The 22,578-nt window shown below is 53.6% G+C and overlaps 1 protein-coding gene across 1 annotated transcript in view; it reads right to left on the bottom strand.

The window, feature by feature from the left end:
• Positions 1–1,237: 1,237 nt before the first annotated feature.
• AJAP1 (adherens junctions associated protein 1) overlaps positions 1,238–22,578 on the bottom strand; it is a 22,478-nt gene continuing 1,137 nt past the window's right edge. Inside the window, exons 2-6 of the mRNA XM_039727781.1 lie at positions 22,172–22,548; positions 14,600–14,687; positions 11,662–11,904; positions 10,370–10,500; positions 1,238–5,868 (exon numbers count right to left, since the gene is read on the bottom strand). Coding sequence (XP_039583715.1) covers positions 10,428–10,500; positions 11,662–11,904; positions 14,600–14,687; positions 22,172–22,548 — 781 coding nt within the window. The 3' untranslated portion in view covers positions 1,238–5,868; positions 10,370–10,427. The remainder of the gene's footprint in view (positions 5,869–10,369; positions 10,501–11,661; positions 11,905–14,599; positions 14,688–22,171; positions 22,549–22,578) is intronic.

Genomic DNA, 22,578 nt, shown 5'->3' with positions numbered 1-22,578 from the left:
CTCTTCCACGCTCCCAGCAGCGTCACTTGGAACAGCTCAGGCTGGTGAGTACGTTTCCGGCTGTGATAAATAGCAGGGAAAGGAATGAGAACCTAACACTGTATTTCATGCCCTGAAATCCCACTTGCATCTGGAAATGAACAGAGTTCTCCGGCTGATATATGCAGCTCTGAGGCCATTCGCATCCTGTTCGCTTGTACACATTGTCTCGGTGATTTAAGCTGGCAATTTGGCCCTAAAATGAAGAGCAGCTCACTTTGCCCCTCCCCGTTTTTCTATATATTTTCCTGCAGAATGGAGCTTTTGGAGGTTTGGCTGGGCTGGGGCTGGGCATCCTCTCTGGTCTGGCACGGAGTTGTGGAGGGTGCTGGCACTGTGGGAAGGCTGCTGCCACAGCCTGGGAATGCAAGTGGCAGGTGGCTGTGCTGGTCTCTGTCTTCCCAGGCCATCCCTCTTCAAAGCCAGCACGGGCAGCAGTGAAGGCTTTTCCTCCTTTCCAGATCAGATGGCATTGAGAGGATGACAGCCGTGCTGTCCCACAGTGCCCTGGGGAAAGGAGATGCTGTGGGAGCAAAGGGGGGCTATGGGAGCTGTCCTTGCTGCCTGGCAAGAGCCCTCCTTGTGCTGCCCAGTCCCCACATCTGTCCGTCCATCTGTCCGTCCATCTGTTGAGCAGCACAGCAGGGCCGGCCTGAGCATGGCCCATCATCACCTGCTCCACACCCAAAGTGCAAACCAGAGCCACCACTTACCACAGAGCTGCTCATGGCCAGGACTCCTCCTTGGGTAAAAGATGTAGCTGGATGAAGAGATTTCATAGCAGAGCTGTTTGTTTAAGGCATCATTAGTGATGTTTAATTAGCTCCCCAACAATCCTCTTCAATGGCTTCCCTCTTCCAAGCAGCTGTCCCAAGGCACACGGGGTCCCCTCAAAGCCCTGGGGGACACTGGGCGAGCCTGGGGACTGGGCACCCTCCTGCCTGTGCCACAGGGTGTGGAGGTGGCACTGAGGTGGCAGGGACTCCAAGGGGAAGCACAAGACCCTCTTCCCAGGATGAAGGCAGTGCTATTTCCCTGCTGTTTACCCGAGGTGTGCACAGCTGGGAACAGCAGGATTTCCCCAGGGAAGCCTCTGGACTCCTTGCTGAGACATGGATCCCCCTGGACACCAAACCAACCCCGTCCCCTCCCCAGGGACCGCGGCCGCGCGCGGAGGAACCCAGTCAGCAGCGGCTGCGCGGTTCTCATATCAGTTTTAATAGCAACATCAGAGTACTAAATATACAGAGGGCAAGGGGACAGGGTGGCATTTACAGTGCTTCCAAATACACGGCTTCCACGGACAGAGACAAATTAAAAACCGCTCAGGAAGAAAAGGTCCTTTTGGCACTGCCCCAGCCCGCGCTGCAGGCGGGTGGGGCAGCCGCAATGCCAAAAGGCGACGGCGCTTCCACCGGATGCCTCCTGGTGCAGGATTTTCCCAGGAAAAGAAAGAAGTACTCAGTGATGTAAAACCGGTTACAAAGTAAAACTGTCTCATGTTAGAAAACGGGTTTTGGCAAAATAAAAATAAAGTGTAAACTTCACTGTACATGTCCTATCAAACAAAAAAATAAACCCCTTGGAACCTAAAATAGAAGAATCTGGGTCAGAAATCTGTGCCCTTAGTGTACATTTTTGTGCAACATATACTTTTTTCAAAGTAAATATTATTTCCACTCGTGACACTATTAAAAATGTACCTACAAATGCTGAGAATAATTCTTAAAAATGTGTGAGAAGCGTTAGATGAGCTAGGGAGACCAAACCCACAGACTTGGAAATGGCAAGGGACTTCTTGCTGGTTTTGAAAAAATCGCGTACAGATTTAATATCCGGTTGAACAAAAATTCCAACCACATTCATCCTGAAATGGGTGGGCTGAGATAGGATAGATATGTTTTTGTTCTATTTTATTTTTTTAATTTTTTTTTTTTACAAAATATATATTATGTGTAGAATATCTACTATTTAACTACCGTTTCAGCTGAACTACCTTCCTTCGCAACAAGCTGCCAGTGGAGAAGAGGTAACCTGAAATCCGTCCCCGCGCCAGCTCTGCCATCGCTACGGTGACCTCCTGGCAGGCACGGTGCCCTTCACCCCACAGAGCACTGGTGCCCCACGGAGCACTGGTGTTCTCTGGAGCACGGCTCCTGCCACCACCACCGGCCGCCCTTTCTCCAGCTGGGAAGACAGAGTGAAGGTAAACGATCGGATCTGGAGAGACAGGCGGCTGCCCAGGACCGGCTCTGCCCGGGGTGCTGGGGGGTGAAGCCGCCCTCGGGGGACCCAGAGGTCAGGGGATTGAGGACCAAACCCTGCCTGCCCTACCTGTTGGTGCCATGATGTGGAAGCTCAGCCTGGAGCCCCAAACCTGCTCAGTTTGGTGCAGGACAAAGCCCACAGGTGCCAGTGGCAGCAGTGGCACCGACCCCTGGCCCAGTGGGAGCAGCACATCCTGTGACTCCTGCTCAGGGTTTGTGAGGGATGTGGAGGGATGGATGGCCCTGGGAAGCCTGGGCTTGCTGCAGAGCCCAAGGAGAGCCAACCTCTCCTTGCCATGGGTGGCTTGTGCCACACCACTTTCTCCCCTAAGACAGAGCCACAAGTGACACACAGACACTCCATGACGTGTCTGGGGAATGTGGCAGCCTCTTGGCTGCCATGGTGCATTTCTCAGGTACTGTTCAGGGGCTAAGGAATCTGGAAAATGAACAGAAAACAAATAAGCAGCAGTGGGCTGAGGGCTTACAGCAAAGCAAGGAGCAAAACTTTTCTTTTTTCAAGCTTCCAGGACCTTGGGGTGAGACGATGTGCCCAAAACATGACAAAGCTCCCACAAGAGCGTGTCTGAGAACACCATGCTTCCCTGCTTTTCCACAGTGGGAAGATCTACTCAATAGACTATGCCATGGAAATGCGACTTTCTGTTCTCATTTCTTTCTTGTTTTTTGGCTTTCATCAATAGGAGGGAATGAAATCAACACAGTTAATTTCTCTTCACTGTGCAAGACCTTGGGACGCTTGGATCCTGCCTCGTACATCACTGCATCAGCAGCTCCATCCCAGCCCTTCCTCCTCCTCCTCTCCCTCCACCGCAGTGGCCCAGCATGGATGGGGGGAGGCTTCCTCTGATAAAGTGCAAGTGCTGTTGGTCCTTATAAATAAGGGAAGATTGTGCATCTACTTTTGTTCCCTGGTTCACTGCTCAGCTCTGGGGAGACCAGGACATGTCCTGCTGCAGACTGGGGGAGAAGCTTATGCAAGTCCTGCCCTCTGAAACCTGTGCCCATCCTTGGGGTCACAGTGATTCACCTTCCTTCTCTCTCTCTCTCTCACACACATACACACAGACACACACACGTTTTCCCTTCCTCTTCCCCAGCTCCACGGGGAAATTCCTGTGAGCCAGGTGCCTGTCCATCACCACTGCCATCATCACCACCACTTGCACCAGTGCTGCCCATGCTGCCCTGGCATCTCCCAGCTCTGCCTGACAACTTCCCTGCGGGCAGCAGGTTCCATCCATGCAGAAACACAGAATGCTGCTTCAGATGCCCCTCAATGAAGGAGCTGAGATATATTTCTTGCCATACTGCTACCGCGATTACACTGGAATACCTGTGGGAATGAAATAAATAGGAAGATTAAGGGGAGAAGCTCAAGGAACACGGCTCAAAGCTGGCGTGGATGGATTCCCATGAAGTCACAAAGGGAGGAGAGCCTGTGGGCAAGGGCTGCACCACTGACACCAGCATCACAGGAAAGCCCCAGGACACTGAGATGAGCCTGGAGCAGTTGCTCAGACCCCATGCTTCCCAAGGACAGACACTCCCCATGTTTCCCAGGGACAGCTAAAGCTTTGGAGGCCACTGCTCTAGCAAGACACTGTCTCCTCTTCTCCCTGGAGGCATCCAGTGCTCTGGAGAGCCAGACATGAGCCACCCAGGAGACACTGCTCTGCCCAGGGAATGGTTGGCTCGAGTCCGCAGGTAATTGTCAGGGCTGGCAAGGAAGACTTCTGTCTGAGGCAGCGTCCAAAAATTCAGGACAAATAATCCAGACTGTGCAATTCCATGGGAAAAGGACAGAAAAGGACACGGGAACAAGAGACCGCACGCGTGGCTATGCGCAACACCACTGGGTTCTACTTTTTTTTTTTGTTGTTTTTAAACTGCACGTTCATTATCATAAAGAAAAGGAGCTGAGTAATCAGTGGGGGAGTAGAAACGTGGATCTGGACAATTCTAAAAAACCACTAGTATTTACCAAGGGCAGTTTACAAAAAGAACTGGAGGACTTTGGTCTGATCTCTGCTGTCGTTTCCACCCTTTTGACATTGAAGGGACCCAAGAGAGACCCATCCCAGTGTCTGATGTGCATGGCAGCACCCAACTCCTTGGAAAGACTTGGACAGAGGGTTTAGGGTCAGCACCCACGAACACCACCCACCCCAGCAGGAGCTGGACGGGCGTGGACGTGTTTCTAGAGCAACACACCAAGCCAGAGCCTGCAGAATTGTGCTTCCCTGGCAAAAATTCCCTTTAAACACTATTAAGAGATCTCTAGGATTGTGGACAGCCGGCTGAGTCTTCTCCTGCTGCAGCAGAGCCAGCCAATACTGGGAGAACAAAGGAAGAGGCTCTCTCAATCCCACAGCCCCAGGCTGGGGGAAGAGGACACGAGCTCCTTCCTCTGGTTTCTCACACAGGGCTGGGTAAGCTTTGGTGCTGTGGCAATTTAGAAACCATTTTCCAAAAACCTTCCCACACCCCACTCCTAAAATTTTTCTTCTGTGCCAAGAGAGGCCCATCTTTTGGAATTCCACCCCTAAAATCTGTCCTGTCCAGCCTCAAGGTGTCATGCCTAGCACGGCAGAAATCACAGCAGTGTGGACACGGGGCAGGCCCAGGCTTTCCAGCTTCTTCCCATTGACTTTGATGATGTATCGGGGTACAGAAGCCTGGAAATACCTTCAGCACTGCCTTGAGCTGTGCTCTGGATGGTTTTAGGAAGCTTTTCCTCTGCTTCCTGCCGGCAGCACAGCCCCAGCTGTCTCCCACCACGGTCACGTCACTGGAAAAGCATTTCCAAAAAGAACCAAAATTATATATATATATGTATACATACATATATATGTCTATACATACACACACACACGTATATATATGTATATATGTCTACCTATATATACACATATAGGTTGACAGGCAAGCTGCCAAAGTAGAAAACATCAGATCACCCAGTTTGCATGATGCGTGTTAAAGAAATGAGACTTTTAGCCCATGATATCTTCTTTAAAAATGAGTATTTAAGATCTTCAAAAATTGCTACAGTACAAAAAGTGTTTGTGTGTGTATATATATATATATATTTTCTCTCTACATATACCGTATGTATGTACGCGTATGGACCGGAATGGATGACCCCACCAGAAGAGATGCCCCACTTGTCCTCCACAACATTTCCAGGTGTTATTGTCTCAGCTCTTTGCAAAGTCTTTGCATCGGTTCATGGCACATAATGGTATTATTGGCACAGGTTCAGAGTCACCGTCCATGGCCGGGCTCCAGGCGCTCATCCTTCCCTTTCCATCCCTTGCTGGTTCCTCCTCCTCCACGGGATTCTTTACTCGCACACTTTCCTTTCTCTCCTCCCAAAAACGTGCTCCTTGACAACGCAGTTACCTATAGGCGTGTTCATTTTTATAAAAATATATTTGGCCCATAGAACGCTGCTCTTTGAGTCTCCTACTGGTAAACAGAAATGGTAGGTACAGGTAACCCATTATTTTTTTATATTTTTTACAGGTTCACCAATGGAATCCTGTTGAGGACAAGAAGAAAAAGAAAGATTAAGTCATGACAGGGAATTTGCACCATGTCTTGCTTCACTGCTTGGATGATCTCTCACAGCCTAGAGGTTTCCTCCTCCTTCCCCCTTGGCTGTGGAGCTATGGATTCCTGGGGGAGCGGGCTATCAGTGACCTCCTCCTCCTTCTCTGCAGTTTCTGGTCTGTGCTGGGGATTGGGACCACTACTTCTCTCTCCTCATGGCCTTTTCCAGAGTGGGATTTACTCCCAATCATCCCTGCATTCTGCAGCTTCTCACACTCAGGCCTTGAGCAGTGCGAGTGCTCTGGCAGACAAGCAGTTGATGACAAGCACTAACAAGATTTTCTAAAGTTAAATCTAAAGAATCAATAGGGAATTGGTTAAGCACCGAACCAGAGATCCTATAAAAGTCCTTAAGCTATTTATTTACCATCTACTGGAAGATGTCTTCCTATGCAATCTTGGACCCTCAATGTGAAGACAATCACCCCCCATCGCTGGCGTGTGGCTACTTGCTCTACATGTCTGTGACATTTAATGAGCTGTAGCACAGCTGGGTGTGCCAAAGACAGCTCCCAGCAGGTACCTACACCCTGCAGGTATCCTGTAGGCTCAGGATACACATTCCTAATCCACACATCCCTAATCTGTGCCCTCTGCCTGGCTGGGATCAGCATCCAGAATGTGGTGTGCTTTTTGTTCCAGGGCTCTTTCTCTAAAAAAATGCTATTTTTTATGCAAGATGCCCAGTACACCATCTCCAAGAACAACCCTGAAGTCTTAATTAGTAAGACAGATTTTCCAGAGTCCTTAATCTCCTGCGCCGGGGCTGTGCTGGGACTGCTGCTACTCCTCCAAAGACAAGCTGGGATCTTTTATGATGACTCATTATCTGTTAATGTTAACACAAACCATTTGCTGTTGTTAGGCAGAACGGGGCCAGCAGCAGCTGCTGCTGTGCTCGAGCGTGGCTTTACTACGCAGCGCTGTGCCAGGGCAGGGTCAGGCTGGTGTCACCAAACCAGCACAGCTGCTGGGCCCCAGAATGTCCCCTCCCTGCCAGCGGTGCCCAGCGTGCCTGGTGGGCACTGGTTGATGCAGAACAGCAGGATGTACAATTGGTATTGTATCCCAAATAGCCTCTTTGTGCAAAGTAGGTCAGCGCTTGATCAACCTTACAGATTTTTGTATAATCTCATTCCATGGGGTTTTTCAGTCAAAGAGAGTGGGATTAAGGACAAGAATAATATGGAATCTCAAACTTCATTTCAGAAAGCCCCAAAGCCAGGATGAAATCAAGCCAAACCAGCCATCCTGTGCTGTGGTGCCTGGACAAAGCCACTCAAGTCTTTGGCACGCGTCCTGTGCTGGTCTGCAGTGCTGTGGTGCTCCTGCCTCTGTCTGGGTGCTCCTCCAGCACCACTGCCACCAGGCAAGAGAAGTTTTCCTTTTCATCCCTCCCTTCAGGTAACTCCTGAGAGCTTCCACTGACTGCTCAACTCCTCATCTACCCAGCCCAGGGCTGCACTGAGGCAGCCACACCAGGCTGCAGACAGACTGACTTCTCTGCCTGCAGGAGCAGCTGCCGGCAGCTGCTGCTGAGGTGTGACTTCTACCAAGGAGCTGGTGCTCCAGTGGGGCCCAGGAGCCAGCACAGGCAATCTGCTGGAAAGCTCCAGCAGCTGCTTGCCACGGGCAGCATCACCTGCTGTGGGGAGGGACGGTGCCTGGCAGGGACCACGCCTGCAGCACAGGAACCCTCCCCATGGCTTCTGCTGGCGCAGGAGGAATCTGACCCCAGGAAACAGCCTAAACATCTGCTCCCTGTGTACCTGGATGAGTTTTACCAGGTTTCCTGACACAACTGTGGCGCTGCCTGCAGCTTTCTGGGCTGGAGATGCTCAGCATCTTATATCTGCTGCCTCAACTGCTCAGCCCAGCCTGATGAAGCTGTCAGCATCACCCAAGGCCAAGGTGCCAGCTGGGCAGTCCTCACACCAGGCTGACAGACTGTCAGATGTGAAGTTCACATTAAATTCCAACTTGGCTGCCAGTGGTCATCTCCACAAAACATCTGCAGCACCTCTGTCCTGCCACCCCTGTCCTGGGACGTGCCACCTGCCTTGTGCCTCCAGCTCTGGCCCTACACCATGAGGAGCACTAATGTGCCAACAAGACAGCTCAGAGCTGTGAAGTGCTGTCAATTAAAATGTGTGAAACACTAGGAGAAAGGGGCTGTGAGGAGAAAGCTGCATGTAGCCCCTCCAGCCAGAAAGCTGCACATGCTCCAGAGCATCCTTCTCCTCTGCTGTGGTGCAGTGGGTCAACAGCAACTGTCCCCTTCAGGTGACCTTGCTGCAGCTGTGGATGCCAGCCAGGAAATACTCATTCCCCCGGAAGCGGTGCAGCCCAAGCAGCTGCATCTGCTTTTCCACCAGCCTCTCCCCTAGAAACAAGAGCTGGAGAGGCACCCTCCGTGCCTCCACTCCTCTGCTTCCCTCCATCCCACTGCTCCTCTGGCACTTGGCAGCTGGTGACAGCACAAGGCAACCACGGTGGCAGGGACAGCCTAGCAGGGAGCTCATCTCCATGCCATCTGCACCTTACACAGTGACACATGAGACTTGGAATGCTCATTTCACCTGAGGGATTTCCCACCAGCACTTATGCAATGTGTCCTAAAAACACCCTGGTGCAAACACACCTGTGCAGAGTAAGCATGCAGAGAACAGGTAGAACAGGTTTGAGATCAGTCTCATTTTGTTATCCTTAATGAAACCAAACAGCAGCTTCCAGAATTGCATCTGTAATTGAAGTGCCATTACAGAGCTAATGCTCCAGGTACGAGCCCGATAGATTTTTCCAGAGCGCGTCAATGTGCGTTTTATGGATTCCATGAACACGGATCAATGAGAATTTCAAGGATTTAATAAGGCGTAATGGAATGGCTTCAGGCTATTTAAAGAAATCTATGGAGGTGACCAGGGCACAGTCTTTGGCCCAGGGTTTCACAGGACCTGGGGCAGGAGCAGTGGGATCCACACGGGATTCCTACAGTGCTTCAAGCTGCTCCTTCCTTCCCTCTACCTGAGGCATGGAGAGCTGTAGATGGTATTGAGTGTAGCTGGCTTGCTTTATGTGTTATTTCTTTTTAATTCACTTTAAGCCAATGGAAAGACTTCCCAAACTACAAAACTGAGGGTGGAAAAGGCCCAGTGGGTTATTGCTGAGGCTGGTGTTCCCTGCAGATCCTCCATGCTCATTGTCCTGCTGCCCTCACTCCTGGCACCAGCTCCTGCCTGGGCTCCTTTGCCCTCTGTCCCCTGAGACAATGGCCACAACAACAGTCAGAGAAAAAACATGAGCATATCAGTGGATGGGGAGTGAGACCCTTTCACCTTCACCAGTGAAGCTGCTGCAGCCAGAAGAGGCTCTGGGGGGGCAGTGGGGCCATGCCAGGTGAATCCCTTCTCTCTGCCCCACTGTGCTGGCACACACCTCACCTGCCCTGTCTAGACACCACAGCCCCAGCATGGCCAAGATCATTAACTTTTTATTCCCTTCCATTCTAATCTAATTATATTTCTGTGTTCAATAGCTGTGCATAATGTTAAACAGGCTATTCCAAGTGAGCTGCAGCCAGGGAAGGCTGGAAATTTCATTTACACTGAATATATGATTCATTACAGCAGGGACTTAGGACAGAGCAATTAATTCACCTGAGCACGTGGCTCAAGCGGGCACTGCTGCCCAGGGCAACCTGGCACACACAGACTTTTCCTGCCACTGCTGTCACCTGTGCCACCTTCAAAAGTGACACAAGGAGGTGAAAACGGCTCAGGCCAACTCAACAAAAGAGAAGAAAATCCCCAAAGATTGTACTGTTGCAACCAGAATATCACTGTACTCCTTCAGTCACAGCAACACCCCAGGCATGACTGGCTGCTGGGGACTGTGCTTGAAGGGTTGGCCTTGCAGAGCAGCAGGAGGAGGAGGAGGAGGAGGAGGAAGAGGAGGAGGAGGAGGACCCCAGCACCCCTGCAGTGAGCATGGAAGTGTTCATGACAGCCAACATCACCAAATGAGCTTTCAGATACTGGTGGAGCGTGCATGGACGCGTGGCGCTCTGACGAGGTGGGCTGTCCATCATGCCACCAGAGGTTAATTACAGATCAGGCCATTTCCCAGCACGGAAATTACTGCGGCTTGCTGAGGTTTCAGAGGTGGGCTGGAACCATGGGATCAGGCTGAACTTCAAGGCTGCCCCAGGGCCCCTTTGCTTTTGAGTCCTTGTCCATCCCAGTCCCTCCCTGTTAGTGCCGGCCTGTCTGCAATTAACCTCCCTGGAAAAGCCATTTGGCTCCCAACGCCCCATCCACGGCATGAAATATGTCCAGTCAGGCTGAAGGAAGTGCAGGAGGGAGGAAGGCACCAGGCAGGGTATGGTGGGCACAGGAGGGGTGTGGGATGGACGCAGGGAGCGCGGTACGTACCAGGAAACAGCCCGCTGGCGTCTGCCCTGCCCCCAGAAGTCAAACAGGCTTCGGCCAGTCAGCAGGAGATTTCAAACCATTTCTCAGACACAAAGGCCACGGGAATAAGATGCCGGTCAGAAGAAGAGGGTCTGCAGTGAGCAGAAAGAGGGGCTTGTACACGCTGGTACGTAACACACACGGTGCAAGCCGGCGCGGCCTGCTGCACAGTCAGCTGTTTTACATCTCTCTAGAGAAATGCTTTGAGTGGGCCTGGGCTCACCAGGCTGCCTGGAAGTGCTCTGGGATAGAGGGTCCCAGAAAGCATCCCTGCATGGTGGAAAAGCCATGATGTCTGCTGGCCAGAACACAGGCACTCTCTGCCACCTGGCTGAAGTTCATATCAAACCAAGGTTTGTGGGCACCCAACAACATGGTGTGACAATGCCTGCCAGTTCTCCACCTTCTGAGATGTGAAAAAACCCTGGGAAATGCAGATGAGCAGAACCCTGCACACTCGCAAGAGATGCTGATTGAAAAGGCATCAATGCTGACTGAAAGGCATTAAATCGTTGGCTCCAGGCCTGTCCTTGGGGCAGGCAGATCTGGGCTGTGGCTGCCACACATATCGTGGTTCCTCAAGGCTGTCTGGAGCATCAGCTGCTCATTTTCTCCCTCAAAACTCTCTGCCTGGCTTCCTCTCTACCTTTGATGGGGACACGCATTTACCATATGGTGAAACCACACCAGCACTCCGTGAAAGCACTCTGGGGACAGCCTGTGGTGTGGGAAACATCGCTCCCAGCCCCACTGCTCCTGATCCCCCTCAGGCAAAGGGCTGGCAGAGCACGGCCACATCCCTTGGCTGCCAGTGACGCTCCTTGTTAGCGCTGTGCCGTTGTTTTGCAGCAGCCAAACGCTTCATTTGGCTCTCGCTGCCTGCTCCTCCATTAATCACCTGCTTGTTTGCAGCCCGGCAGCTTTGCCGATGCCACCAAGGAGACAGCACGGGCGCTGGAAAGATGGATCCAGTGGCATTTTGTGTGCTGGCAGGAGCAGCAGCAGCTGGGAGCTGAACACCGTGCGGTGCTGAGCTCGCCCAGCCCTGCAGGGCCAGGGGCTGCTGAGGCACCCACCCAGCCTCACCGCCAGAACCGGGGGACAATCCCACACTGAACTAGGAGTGTGTGAGCACCCAAGAGGAAGGAGGCTCTGCCAAACGCTTCCAGAACATCACCCCTGAGCACCAGGGCCCCATCACCACGGCGGGGTGGTGCTCCCCACCCACTGGGGAACCGCGGCGCCCACCTCACCTGTTTCCATTGAAGGTGGTTTTGTAATCCCCGGGCGAGTGCAACGTGTCCTCGGCGTAGACGGGCACGGGGGTCCGCACGCACTCGTGGGAGCACTGCAGCGTCTCGTTGTAGGCGGTGAAGATGTCGAGGGCGCTGGGCACGCGGGCGGGGGCGAAGTCAGTCAGGTTCTGGCAGCTCTCCTCCTGCTGGTCCAGCTTGCGTTGGTGGCTGTTGCGCCGGGGGCGCCCGCTCTGCGCACAGCTGGGCCAGGGGGAGAGAGAATCAGAAAATCATGGCATGGTCTGGGTTGGAAGGGACGTAAAAACCCCCCAGTTCCATCCCCCTGCCATGGGCAGAGATGCCTTCCACTAGATCGGGTTGTTCCAAGCCCTGTTCAACATGGCCTTGGACTCTTCCAGGGATGGGGCAGCCACAGCTTCTCTGGGCAGCCTGTGTTAGAGCCTCACCACACTCATAGGGAAGAAATTTCTCCTAAGATCTAATCTAAGTCTTCCCTTTAGTTGTAAACCATTCCTCTTGTCCCATCCCACTGTTTGTCTGTGTAAAAAGTTGCCCTCCATCATTTTTATAAGTCTTTTATGGCCTGAAAAGCCAAAGCAGAAGGGACGGGAAGCACACTCTATCCCTGAAACCTGGCAAAGGAACTGACCTGGCTGACCAGTCATTACAGATTGTTCCATACTAGATCAGAATTCAGAAATTCCAATTCAGAATTGGAAAGATCAGCCACAAGCAGTCATTTGGCTCGGTGCTTTTTCACAAGTATCAAATTTACATTTTAGACACAAGCTTTTTCCCATCAGAGGAATGACTTAATGAGTCACACTTTTGTACCTGCAGAAAGCAAAAGCTATTTCTTAAGTGAAAATATGTAGGTGAGAACAATGAAGCAAAACCCTTTCCATTTGGGAGACACCAACAGGTTGGAGCTTCTCAGGATAAATGAGCCCAGGACCTGGTGTGACACAGCAGAGGGATGGCTGGCAGGGCAGCCCTGCTCTCCGGGGGCTCCTCCAGCTCTGGAGGCTTCATAAGGATCTCGTGGCTGCACAACACTTCTGCCTCAGTACGTCAGAGACGAGGAGAACCCCAGCTCGCAGATGCCGCCCTCAATCAGCCTGGTCCTATTTCAGGGTCTAGACACTGATTTAATTAAGATGCCACTTTTTCCAGATGGGATTGACAGCGCCTTGCAGAATGCTGGAGTTTTGGGAGGTGGCAGCTCCGAGGGCGGCGGGAGCTGGGGATGCCAGCACTGCTTGTGGAGGGGCACCCCTGGGGACAGGAGCGTGGGGCTCTGCTGGGAGCAGTGCTGGCCGGGGTGACAGCATCTGGCTGCTGCCTCTGCTCTGCTTGATGCAACTGAAAGAGACAGCCCTAAACCAACTGCTGTCTCCCCACAGCACGTGTGCAGGAGGAGCAGTGACAAGGAGGACGCTGGCTTGGCACGCAGCCATCGCTCACCCATCCTGCTCGAGGGGGACAAATGCCAGCCAAAGGACGGGGACAGCGACTGTGTCCCTGCTGGGGACAGGGCCAGTGTGTGTGATGTGGGTCAGCCCTGCCATGGAGCACCTGGGGTCACCCAATGAACAGAGGCAGTTTGGGTAGAGCTGAGCAAACTCCCAGGTACAGTTTCTTCGCCTTGGACACACCTGGGTGCTGCCCGCACTCTCCTGCTGAGAATTTTCTCTGGTGATTTCTCAATTTCACTTACTGTAAAGCATTTCTATTCTACACTGATCACTGGATTTATTTTCCCCCTTTTTGGCTTCAGCAGCAGTTCCTGAGCTGTTCTGCCAAGCTGTGGTCAGCCGGATCAATGACTCGTACCGCTCACTGCTGCGACTGGAGACAAATCCCACAAGTGTTTTATAAACTATTCTCCCTGCTCCTTCACTGAAACACTGCAGCAACCAGGGAAGTTCAGTGAATTAAATCCCACTCGAGATACAGGAGAGAGTGTCAGTGGCTGCTCCCCAAAGCAAGTTCAGCTGGGGGGACAGCACCTCGGTGCTTTCAGTCAGCTGCTGCTCAGCATCACAGCTTTGCCAAGATGAAGATGCCTCCATGGCCCTGCAAAGGGCTTCTCCTCTCATCCCAGCTAGCCAGCAGGCTCCTCATCAACCCGGTGTTGTAATTGCCACCTGGCTGCAGAAATGGATTTGCTGCAGCACCCACGCAGAGCTCGGCCAGGCCGGAGGGGAGAGCCACCAGCCACGCTCCCCCAGCCCCTGCTGCAGCCGTGCCGCTACGCCAGCAACGCTGACCTCAAAGTAGGCCAGTTTCCCTGGGAAAATAGGTAAAGTGAGGAGTGCCTGGAGCGAAAGCTAACCTATTTTGCCATACGCCCAGCCACACTGAGAGAACAAACCGGAGCAAATGAAGCTGGAGGAGCACAGCAGCGTCCTGGGGGTTGGGGCATGCTTCAAACCACGGCACCTGAGGGGCTTCCAAGGTGCCCTTGTGTCCCTGGGGTCACAGGGAAGGGCAGGAGGTGCAGCTACTTCTTGTCAAGCCAGGCTGGGGATTTTAGGAGCAGTATCAAAGATCCTTAGGGAAGGTGGTAGAGGAGCTGCTGGCACTGGACAGATCCAGGGAACACCTGCTGTGGCCTAACACACGGCTCTGACCTTTCTGGGGAGCATCGTGCTGAGGCACATGTCCCTTGAGGCTTGTCCACCCAGCCTGGGCACATGCTGGTCCCCAAAGCCACGGGCCAGGTGGTGTGAGGTGGGGAGGCTGCAGGGGCACAGCTGAACCCCGATGCACCACCCTCCTTTGGAGGTTTTGCTGTAAACCCCACATTTTCTCCTGCAATGCCTTTTCAAAATGCCACAGGCTTTGGCACCTGTAGCGGGATGGGCACCTCCATCCCCACCCTGTCCCCATCCCATGCCACCCCCCAAGCCAAGCAGAGCAGGAGGGACCTTACCAATTTTTTAAGACAAGAGTTGTTATCAGCGCAGCTATGACCATGATGAGGGACACTGTAATAGTGATTATCTGATGAACAGCCAGACCTGCAGACAGAAGAAAAGAGAAACTGGGAACTGAGGGGACCCTGGCAGAGTCCCCCTCCCCACACAGCCCCCCACCACCCCCTCCCAGCCCTTCCCAGTGCCAGGCCACACACAGCCCCCGGCAGCGATGCCGCAATCCTCTCTCCTGCCTTACACAAAATAATCTGTAAGCCAGGCTCCTCATTTCCTATCTTCTCAAGTATGTTCCTTGTCAGCCCGAATTAGGCACGAAGAACGGAAGAGAAGTGAAGACGTCTCCCCTCTGGGACGGAAAGGGAGACGAGCACAGCCTTGCACCGGGTGCGGGATTCACCAGGGAGAATAATTACAGCACTGATGGCTGCTCGCTTTGCAGGTCGGGTGGGCTCATTTCCCCCTCTTCACCTTCCACGGGGTATCATTTTGGCTCGTGGATCATTCCTAATGAGCAGTTTGGAAACAAAAGCAGCTCGCTGTACACTATGTTTGTGATTTTGTGCTGCCTTACAGTTGCAATTTCATAATGAAATGATTTTTCCTGGCTGCAGCCCAAGGATGTGCTATTTTTCACAAACAGATGTTGCAGCTCCTGATGGATGGTAGTTTTAATAAATAAATAAGTCTCAGAATGACAGGAAAATAAGCAGTTTTATATATATATCTGTATGTGTCTGTGGCAAGGACGGCATCAGTGCCAGGGCCACGGCTCAGCTGCAGCTGGGGGTGCCTGGGGCAGCACTGGGGCAGCCACTGCTCCTGGGGAAGGATTCACTCGTGGCCCCCGGGCTGGCAGGGTGGGCAGCAGCCAATTCCAGCTCACTCCGTGGCTGCTCCACCTCTGGGTTTCATCTCCCAGGGGAATTCACAGGGAAAATGCCACATGGGAGGCTCCCCACCTCCCAGTGGCACCCCATCTCCTGAAGGTGAGGCCTGAAGAAAGGCCTCTGACTCCACGCTATGAGTTCCCAGAGGGTGGTGACAATGGGAGCATGTCCCCATGGGGCTGAGGAGGGTGGTGGCAGCTCGTGCCCATGTGTGGCAGGTCAGGAGTGACGCCCACCCTGGCAGCAGCCAGCCCGGCCGCATCCTGCACGGCAGCCTTGGAGCAGCTCCCAGTGGGACGCTGCTGGAAAAGATAAAAGGAAAGACTCTAAAAATAAAATCAAACCAGCCCAGTGCCCGATTCCTTTGAAAACAGAAGCGGAGTCGAGGACGAGACCTTCTGCAACACTGGGAGCTGAGGCAGTGGTGGCAGGGCCACAGGAGAACCTAACGATGCAATTAATCCTTGCATTTACGTAATGGGAAAGGCACAGAACAGATTGCAGGTGGCTGAGCACTGGGAAGGATGGCAGCTCCTTGGAGCAGGACACATGGATTTTAAGAAAGGCTGGATAATTTTAGACTCTATCACACACATAAGTTGCCATATGTACCGGCACAGCAAAGTTCCTTTGCATCATGTACAAATTCTGCAGAAGCCAGGGGGATTTCAAGGGGACAGGAGATCTTTGTTTCAATGCTGGTAATGGACAGAGGGAAGGGACACAACAAGTGGCCTGTGATGGTTCCCTGGGAAGCCCTATAGCAATACCTGCTGCAATAAGCACTACCAGGTCTTTATTCTTAATTTACAAATGTATCAAATACTTTCTATTAGGCCCTCAAAGAAAGTAGGGCCATAGGAAGCAAGATCAAGCAAATATCCAGTCTGTGAGAGGTGGGGTTAATGTGTGGGGCACCCTTTGAGAGGGGAATGCCTTGTAAGGGACATAAAGCACCCTGGTGGTTGAGGTGAGATGGATAGAGATGATGCCAAGGGCAAAGCAGTATTTTATACAAAGCCCTCAAAGCCCAACTGGATGGAGGAAGGGGACTTGGAAGATAAAATCAATAGCTCAGAGAGCAAAATCCTCCTCCTCCAGCGTAGGAAGCTGCCTGGCACAGCCATAACTCCCCATGAGAGCCTGTGCCCCCAGAGAGAGACCCCGGGAGCAGGGATTACAGCGCCTGGGTTTTGTTTGCTCATCTCCCCGGCAAAAGCTCCGATCCCAGCGGGTCACGGAACCCGGTGGCCGTGTAATTACACGTTATTAACCGTGGAAGCAGGGAGCTGCAGGGAGGGCAGCGGCGGGAGCGCGGGGAGGGACCCCCTCTCACCTGCCAACGCCTCAGCCCTGCGAGGGCTCCCCCTGCCAAGGCTTTTACCAGGCAATTTGACGCAGTGACCATTTAACTGGAGGGTAATTACAGGAGAAGTATTTAATGGAGCCGAAAGTGTGTCCAAGCCTCTGCGCTTCTGCTAGTGCAGCAGAATTCCGCATGCCGCCTGCCAGGAGGGAAAGCTCTTCAAAGGCGCTCTCTGAACCCGCGGAAATGCTGAAATATCTCTGGGTTTTTCCACTCTCGTGCCATCCGTGTGCACTCTGCTCTCACTGGGGCCTCTAAATCCCCCCGGTGGGGGGAGAGGGGCCACAGAATCCCAGCAGGCAGCACAACCCAGCTCCCGATTCCCCACATCCTGGGCAAAACCCCTATCTTTTCAGAGCAAACCAATGCCAGGGCTTTTTTTTTTCCTATCTGTTATTTTAAAGACCATATATTTGCTGCTGAGATGAAAGTGCTGAGGTTTGGCCTTTCTGGCCACCTTTTGAAACGGCTCCCGGACAGCTCTGCATCAATGGAATTAATTCCATGAGAAAATCCATTCGAGACTAATGTCTTGCTACTGCAGGAGTGCGCTGTGGCAGCGAACAGGAGATATAAGCTCTTAATTAAAAACAAAGAGAACCTCTATCCCCCAAGGCCTTTATTTCAACAGCTCTGGTTAGGGAGCCTGTATTTTTCATTTTCCCAATAAAAACAGCTATGAGCTGCAACTCTTTGAAGACCCTCGTCAAGGCCTTGAAGCTGCATAAAATTAGAAAAATGAGAAAACAACTCTATTTCATTTGAAAGGGAGAAGACTGGAGTTACTCTTACAGGCCAGATAACAGCTATCCCCACTCTCCTCCCACACTTATGCTGTGTGGATCTCCCCCTCCTCAGTCCTGCCATGAGTCCCTTTCCTCTGTTCTCACAAGCCCTGAGCACCAGGATGCCAATGCCTCCTCCTGAGCATTGTGGAGAAGCTGGGGCAAAGCTGCTGGACTCAAGAGGCTTTACAGCTTCCCCAGCCATCAGAAATCACATCTGAGCCCCAAAAACCTCATCGCCTGGTAAAGCTGCTTGCGGACAGAACAATTCAATCAGGAGCGTGGTGTGGCCTCCCTGCTGCCACCACTGGCCTTTCCCAGGGGGGATCAGCCAGATTTGGCCGTAACATGAACCTACTGCTGGTTAATAGCTTGTAGAGAAAAATAATTTACAAAAGCCACAAGGGTCTGATACAGGGGAAGAGACACAGCAGAAATCTTGAAAAGCCTTATTACAGTACACAAGCAGTTCTTCTGCTGCCCAATCCAACCACTTCGGCTCTGCTCTTCCCAACACCTTCTTGCTGGCAAAGCTGAGGTCAGCAAAGCTGCTTGGTTTTTCACCTGGTAAATCAGTGATCTCTCTGAAACCCAGCCCAGGGAGTGTTAGTCATCCTGAGGTGAAAATGCAGCTTTTCAGCAAAAAAACCCACCATGGTTCCTGGCAACTTCCTGGTATTTTGAGCTGGACTGATGAAAGAAAGAAAATATCTTCCCGCTGCTGCTGCTGCAAAATGTTTTTGCCAAGAAGGAAAATCCTGGAGGTTTATGCTAAATACACTGGGACTTATCTTCTCAGGTGTTACAGCAAATATCAACGAGCAATAAATACTTGGAGAGCAGCAGAGCAGAGTTTCTGGCTCACTGAGAGGCACGTGGGAGGATGTGCACAGGCACGTTCGCCATCCACGCATCCCGGGGAGTGTCCTGAATCCCTCGTAGGGAGAGCTCAGCTGACAGCTACTCTGGCATCCACAGTCATCCTCCACCCTTCAGGAGAACTGCAGCTGATGCACGGCCCTACAAGGGATCCTTTGGGCAGCTCCCAGGAAGGATAACCGTGGTGCCAGCCCAGGAGACACCATCCAGCTCCTTCACCTCCTCTCCGTCCCCAAGCTGCGGCACCACCCCACGCCTTGGCACGGCGGATCAAAGAGGCAGCTCCATCCTCACTGCCCAGGGTTTTCTTTTAAACACATTTTATCTTTAATTAATTCCTTTGAAGCTTTTTGCATCTACTATCTCCTCGCCTCCAGCCACCCCCTACTGGACCCTCTTTCTGGAGGCAGGGTCATCACCAGCGGGAAGCAACGCCTCTGTTATTATTTATTCCTGACACACTGCCAGCTGGAGGTGGGGAGGGGTTACCTGGGGCCATCTCCAGCTCAGATCCAGCTGCCAACACCCACATGGCCCCAGGAGAACCCCAGCCCTGGGGAAGGGGTGTCCCTGAGCACCAGCTCTGACACAAGCTCACAGACTGCGGTGCCAAATGCGCCGCGACCGGTCATCAAACACCACTAAGAGCAGCAGACAGCACATGGAGTTTTCTGCCTTATAAAGCACTTAAAGGTTTAATTAAAGACGGCTTTATCCTAAAGCTCCTGAAAGGAGGCTCAGACAAACCAGCGAGTGCAATTCCTGCCTCGCACTGACAGCTCTGATTCATTCCACTCTTCTCTGCTTTGGCTGAGGCTGCGGGACCCAGGGATGCTCTGCCTTGCTGGAGGAGCCCAGCCCACGTGGAGAGTGCCCGGTGAAAGCTCCTCACAGCCCTTCCCACTTGCAGCATGCTGGAATTTTAATTATTCCTCTCTTTCCCTGCTCCAGAGTAAAACGATTATGACAGCCCTGAAGAAGGAAGCACATTTTTGAAAAGCACAAGCATAAACTACGCCTGGGTGAACATCTTGCACGCCCAGCTGATGCCAGCAGTGCTGTGCTGCATGGCAAGGGTGGCATGGGGACAGGAACACCTGAGCCACAGGTCACCTGAACCCCCACAGCAGCACCCACTGGGACAGCGCATGCTCGGCTCAGCTCTCATCCCAAGCATTACCTGCCATCACTCCTCTGCTGCCTCTCCTGCCTCTGAGACGAGTGATTCCTGTTCCAGGGGAATTTTTTTAAGCTTGTTTTTGCTGTCAGCGACTCACGGAGGCATTGTTTCTGGCTTTTTTCTCTCGCTCCTCAGCGAGGAGGAAGGGGGGCGAGAGGATGATCTGACAGAGCAGAGCTGCTCCCATTGCTCATCTCAGTGAGCACTGCTGCCTCTGCTGAAGTGAAGTGGGCCTTTTTACCATCCTGCATGCACCCCAAGGACCCCACGGTCCCACACAATCACCAGGGACCCAGAGGCAAAGCACAGAGGGATACAAAACACGGCACAGGAGGGATATGAGGGCAGCAGCACAACAGCAGCCACCTGCCTTGCTGGAATCCAGTGCAGGGGATCTGCGTGGCTCCAGAGCCCTGGGACAGCTCTGCCAGCTCCTGTGGGTGCCACACACAGGTGGTTCCACCCTGACCCCCCCAGGCATGTGCTGGGGACAGCTGAGGGACCAGAGGCAGCGAGAGCAGCACCGTGGCCACCGCGGGCTCCCGTCAAGGCGCCTCACAGGACGGGGACTGGCAATGCTCACTGAGGCAAATAAACCGTACAGGCGAGTTACCTCATCCTCATTTGTAGCCATATGTTTTTCCCAGCAGAGAACAAACACTTCCAGCCGCTACAGCTTATATAACAGAGTGGAGCAGGGCTGGGAAGCTGCACGGCTTCGCACAGGCGCCGCACCAGCAAAACTGGCACGGACCCTGCTTTGAGACAGCGCCGGCTGCTCGCTCCCAAAACGCTGTCCCGAGGCTCGGCAGGGGCACGGAGCTCCCACTGGGAGCTCTCTTGGGTGCTCAGCCCCAGCACTGGAAGGAAAAGCGGATCTGGACCTCAGGAGGTTTTCAGCTGAGGGTGGATGAGCTGGGATCAAACAGGGCCTTTAGACCCGGGAAGAAGTTTATCGCATTCTCTGCTTGAAGAGAAGTTAATTAGCAAAAACTCCGATCATGGAGAAAGCCCCTAATGAGAGCTAAAGCCTGCAGATTAAAGCAGCTGGCCCCCTGGGAGCTGCCAGGGCTGCAGCTCCCGTTGTTCTGGGGCCACGCAGGACAGCAGTGGTGGCACTGGCAGGTGGGTGGCATCACTGCCAGCTCAACTTCGCCTAAACAAGGCAGCCCACTCCAGCAAGTCCCAGAGCCCCAGCACATGCTAGGAGCCATCCTCCCACAGCTGGTGCAGGCAGAGGGGCTCCTGCAGCTGGCTGATGGCAACAAGTCCACTGGACCCAACCCTCCTGGATGATGCCACTGAGGCCAGAGGTGCTGACCACGAAAGTTCTGGGGGGAACAGGCTGATGGTCTCATCATGCAGCGAGCAGCAAAACCTCAGTCCTTATGGATACTCCCTCACTGATCTATCCAGCCCATTTCAGCATTTTGTAAAAGGTGTGTAAAAGGCTGGGAGTTATTTTTCGGCTATAAATAACCCCTTTAAGTCAGGAACAACATCCTGGTTGCATCGTCTCTTTTTGCCAAGCAGGGCAGGCTGGATAAATTAATTGGGATTAAGATTAGGCCGTAAAATTCCTTTTCATTTCGACTAGAAAATCGCAGTGGGCTCAAAGCAGTCGATGCACAGTGAGTAAATTCTGTAAACTATCCACCGGTATCCCACGGTTTAATATCAGCAATAACAAATATAATTTGCAATAAATGGGAAGCAGCTTTCCCATCCATGTCCACGCAGCAGCCAGCGCTGGGGGAAGGCATTGCTGTGCCGAGCGTGATGCTCAGCGCGATTACGGGAGATGGGCTGTGGATGGAGACCGTAATGGGAAAACACAGCAAGTGGCTGCAAAACGCCTGGGATAAAAGCGATAATCAGCGCTGCCGTTCTCCTCCGAGCGCCTGTTTAATGTCACACTAACTCCTGTCCCAGGCAGCGCTGCCACCGGGACACTCGGAGCTGGTGCCAGGGCCACGGCTCAGCTGCAGCTGGGGGTGCCTGGGGCAGCACTGGGGCAGCCACTGCTCCTGGGGAAGGATTCACTCGTGGCCCCCGGGCTGGCAGGGTGGGCAGAAGCCAATTCCAGCTCACTCCGTGGCTGCTCCACCTCTGGGTTTCATCTCCCAGGGGAATTCACGGGGAAAATGCCACATGGGAGGCTCCCCACCTCCCAGTGGCACCCCATCTCCTGAAGGTGAGGCCTGGAGAAAGGCTTCTGGCCCCACATTATGAGTTCCCAGAGGCTGGTGACGATGGCAGCATGTCCCCACGGGGCTGAGGAGGGTGGTGGCAGCTCGTGCCCACTTGTGGCGGGTCAGGAGTGACGCCCGCCCTGGCAGCAGCCAGCGTGGCAGCCTTGGAGCAGCTCCCAGCGGGACGCTGCTGGAAAAGACGAAACACGCGGGACACTCGGTGAACCCGCCAGCCCTCCTGACGTCCCCGCCAGCCCGCTGTCCCCCGGCAGACCCTACCTGTGCTGTCCCCCAGCCCGCGCGGCGGCCGAGCATCCTTGCCCCCGCTGCTGTGTCCGGCGGCCGGCTCGGCGGTGCTGCCGCGCCCGGGGCTGCCGCGGGGCCCGTCCCCGCCTGGCACAGGAGCCGCGGTGCTGGCGGGCACCCGGGGCGGCGTGGCGGCCGTGGCAGAAGTGGCAGCGGCGGCAGTGGTGGCGGGGGTGGTGGCGGCGGCGGTGGCGGTGGCGGTGGTGGTGGTGGCGAAGGCGCCGGGCAGCGTGCTGCTCTCCAGCGAGTCCTCCTCGCCCGTGGGGCCCCAGACGATGACCTCGGGCAGCGCCGTGGGTCTCCCGTCCCGGGGGGCGAAGCCGCGGCCGCGCAGGTGCCGCCGGCCCCTCCGGGAGCGCGGCCGGCGCGGGGGGCGGCCG

This window comes from Passer montanus, unplaced genomic scaffold, assembly GCF_014805655.1.
Source record: "Passer montanus isolate IOZ18808 unplaced genomic scaffold, ASM1480565v1 scaffold62, whole genome shotgun sequence".
Taxonomy (NCBI): Eukaryota; Metazoa; Chordata; class Aves; order Passeriformes; family Passeridae; genus Passer; species Passer montanus.
The sequence above is the reverse complement of the archived record's forward strand: the minus strand, read 5'-3'. Positions and strand labels throughout refer to the sequence as shown.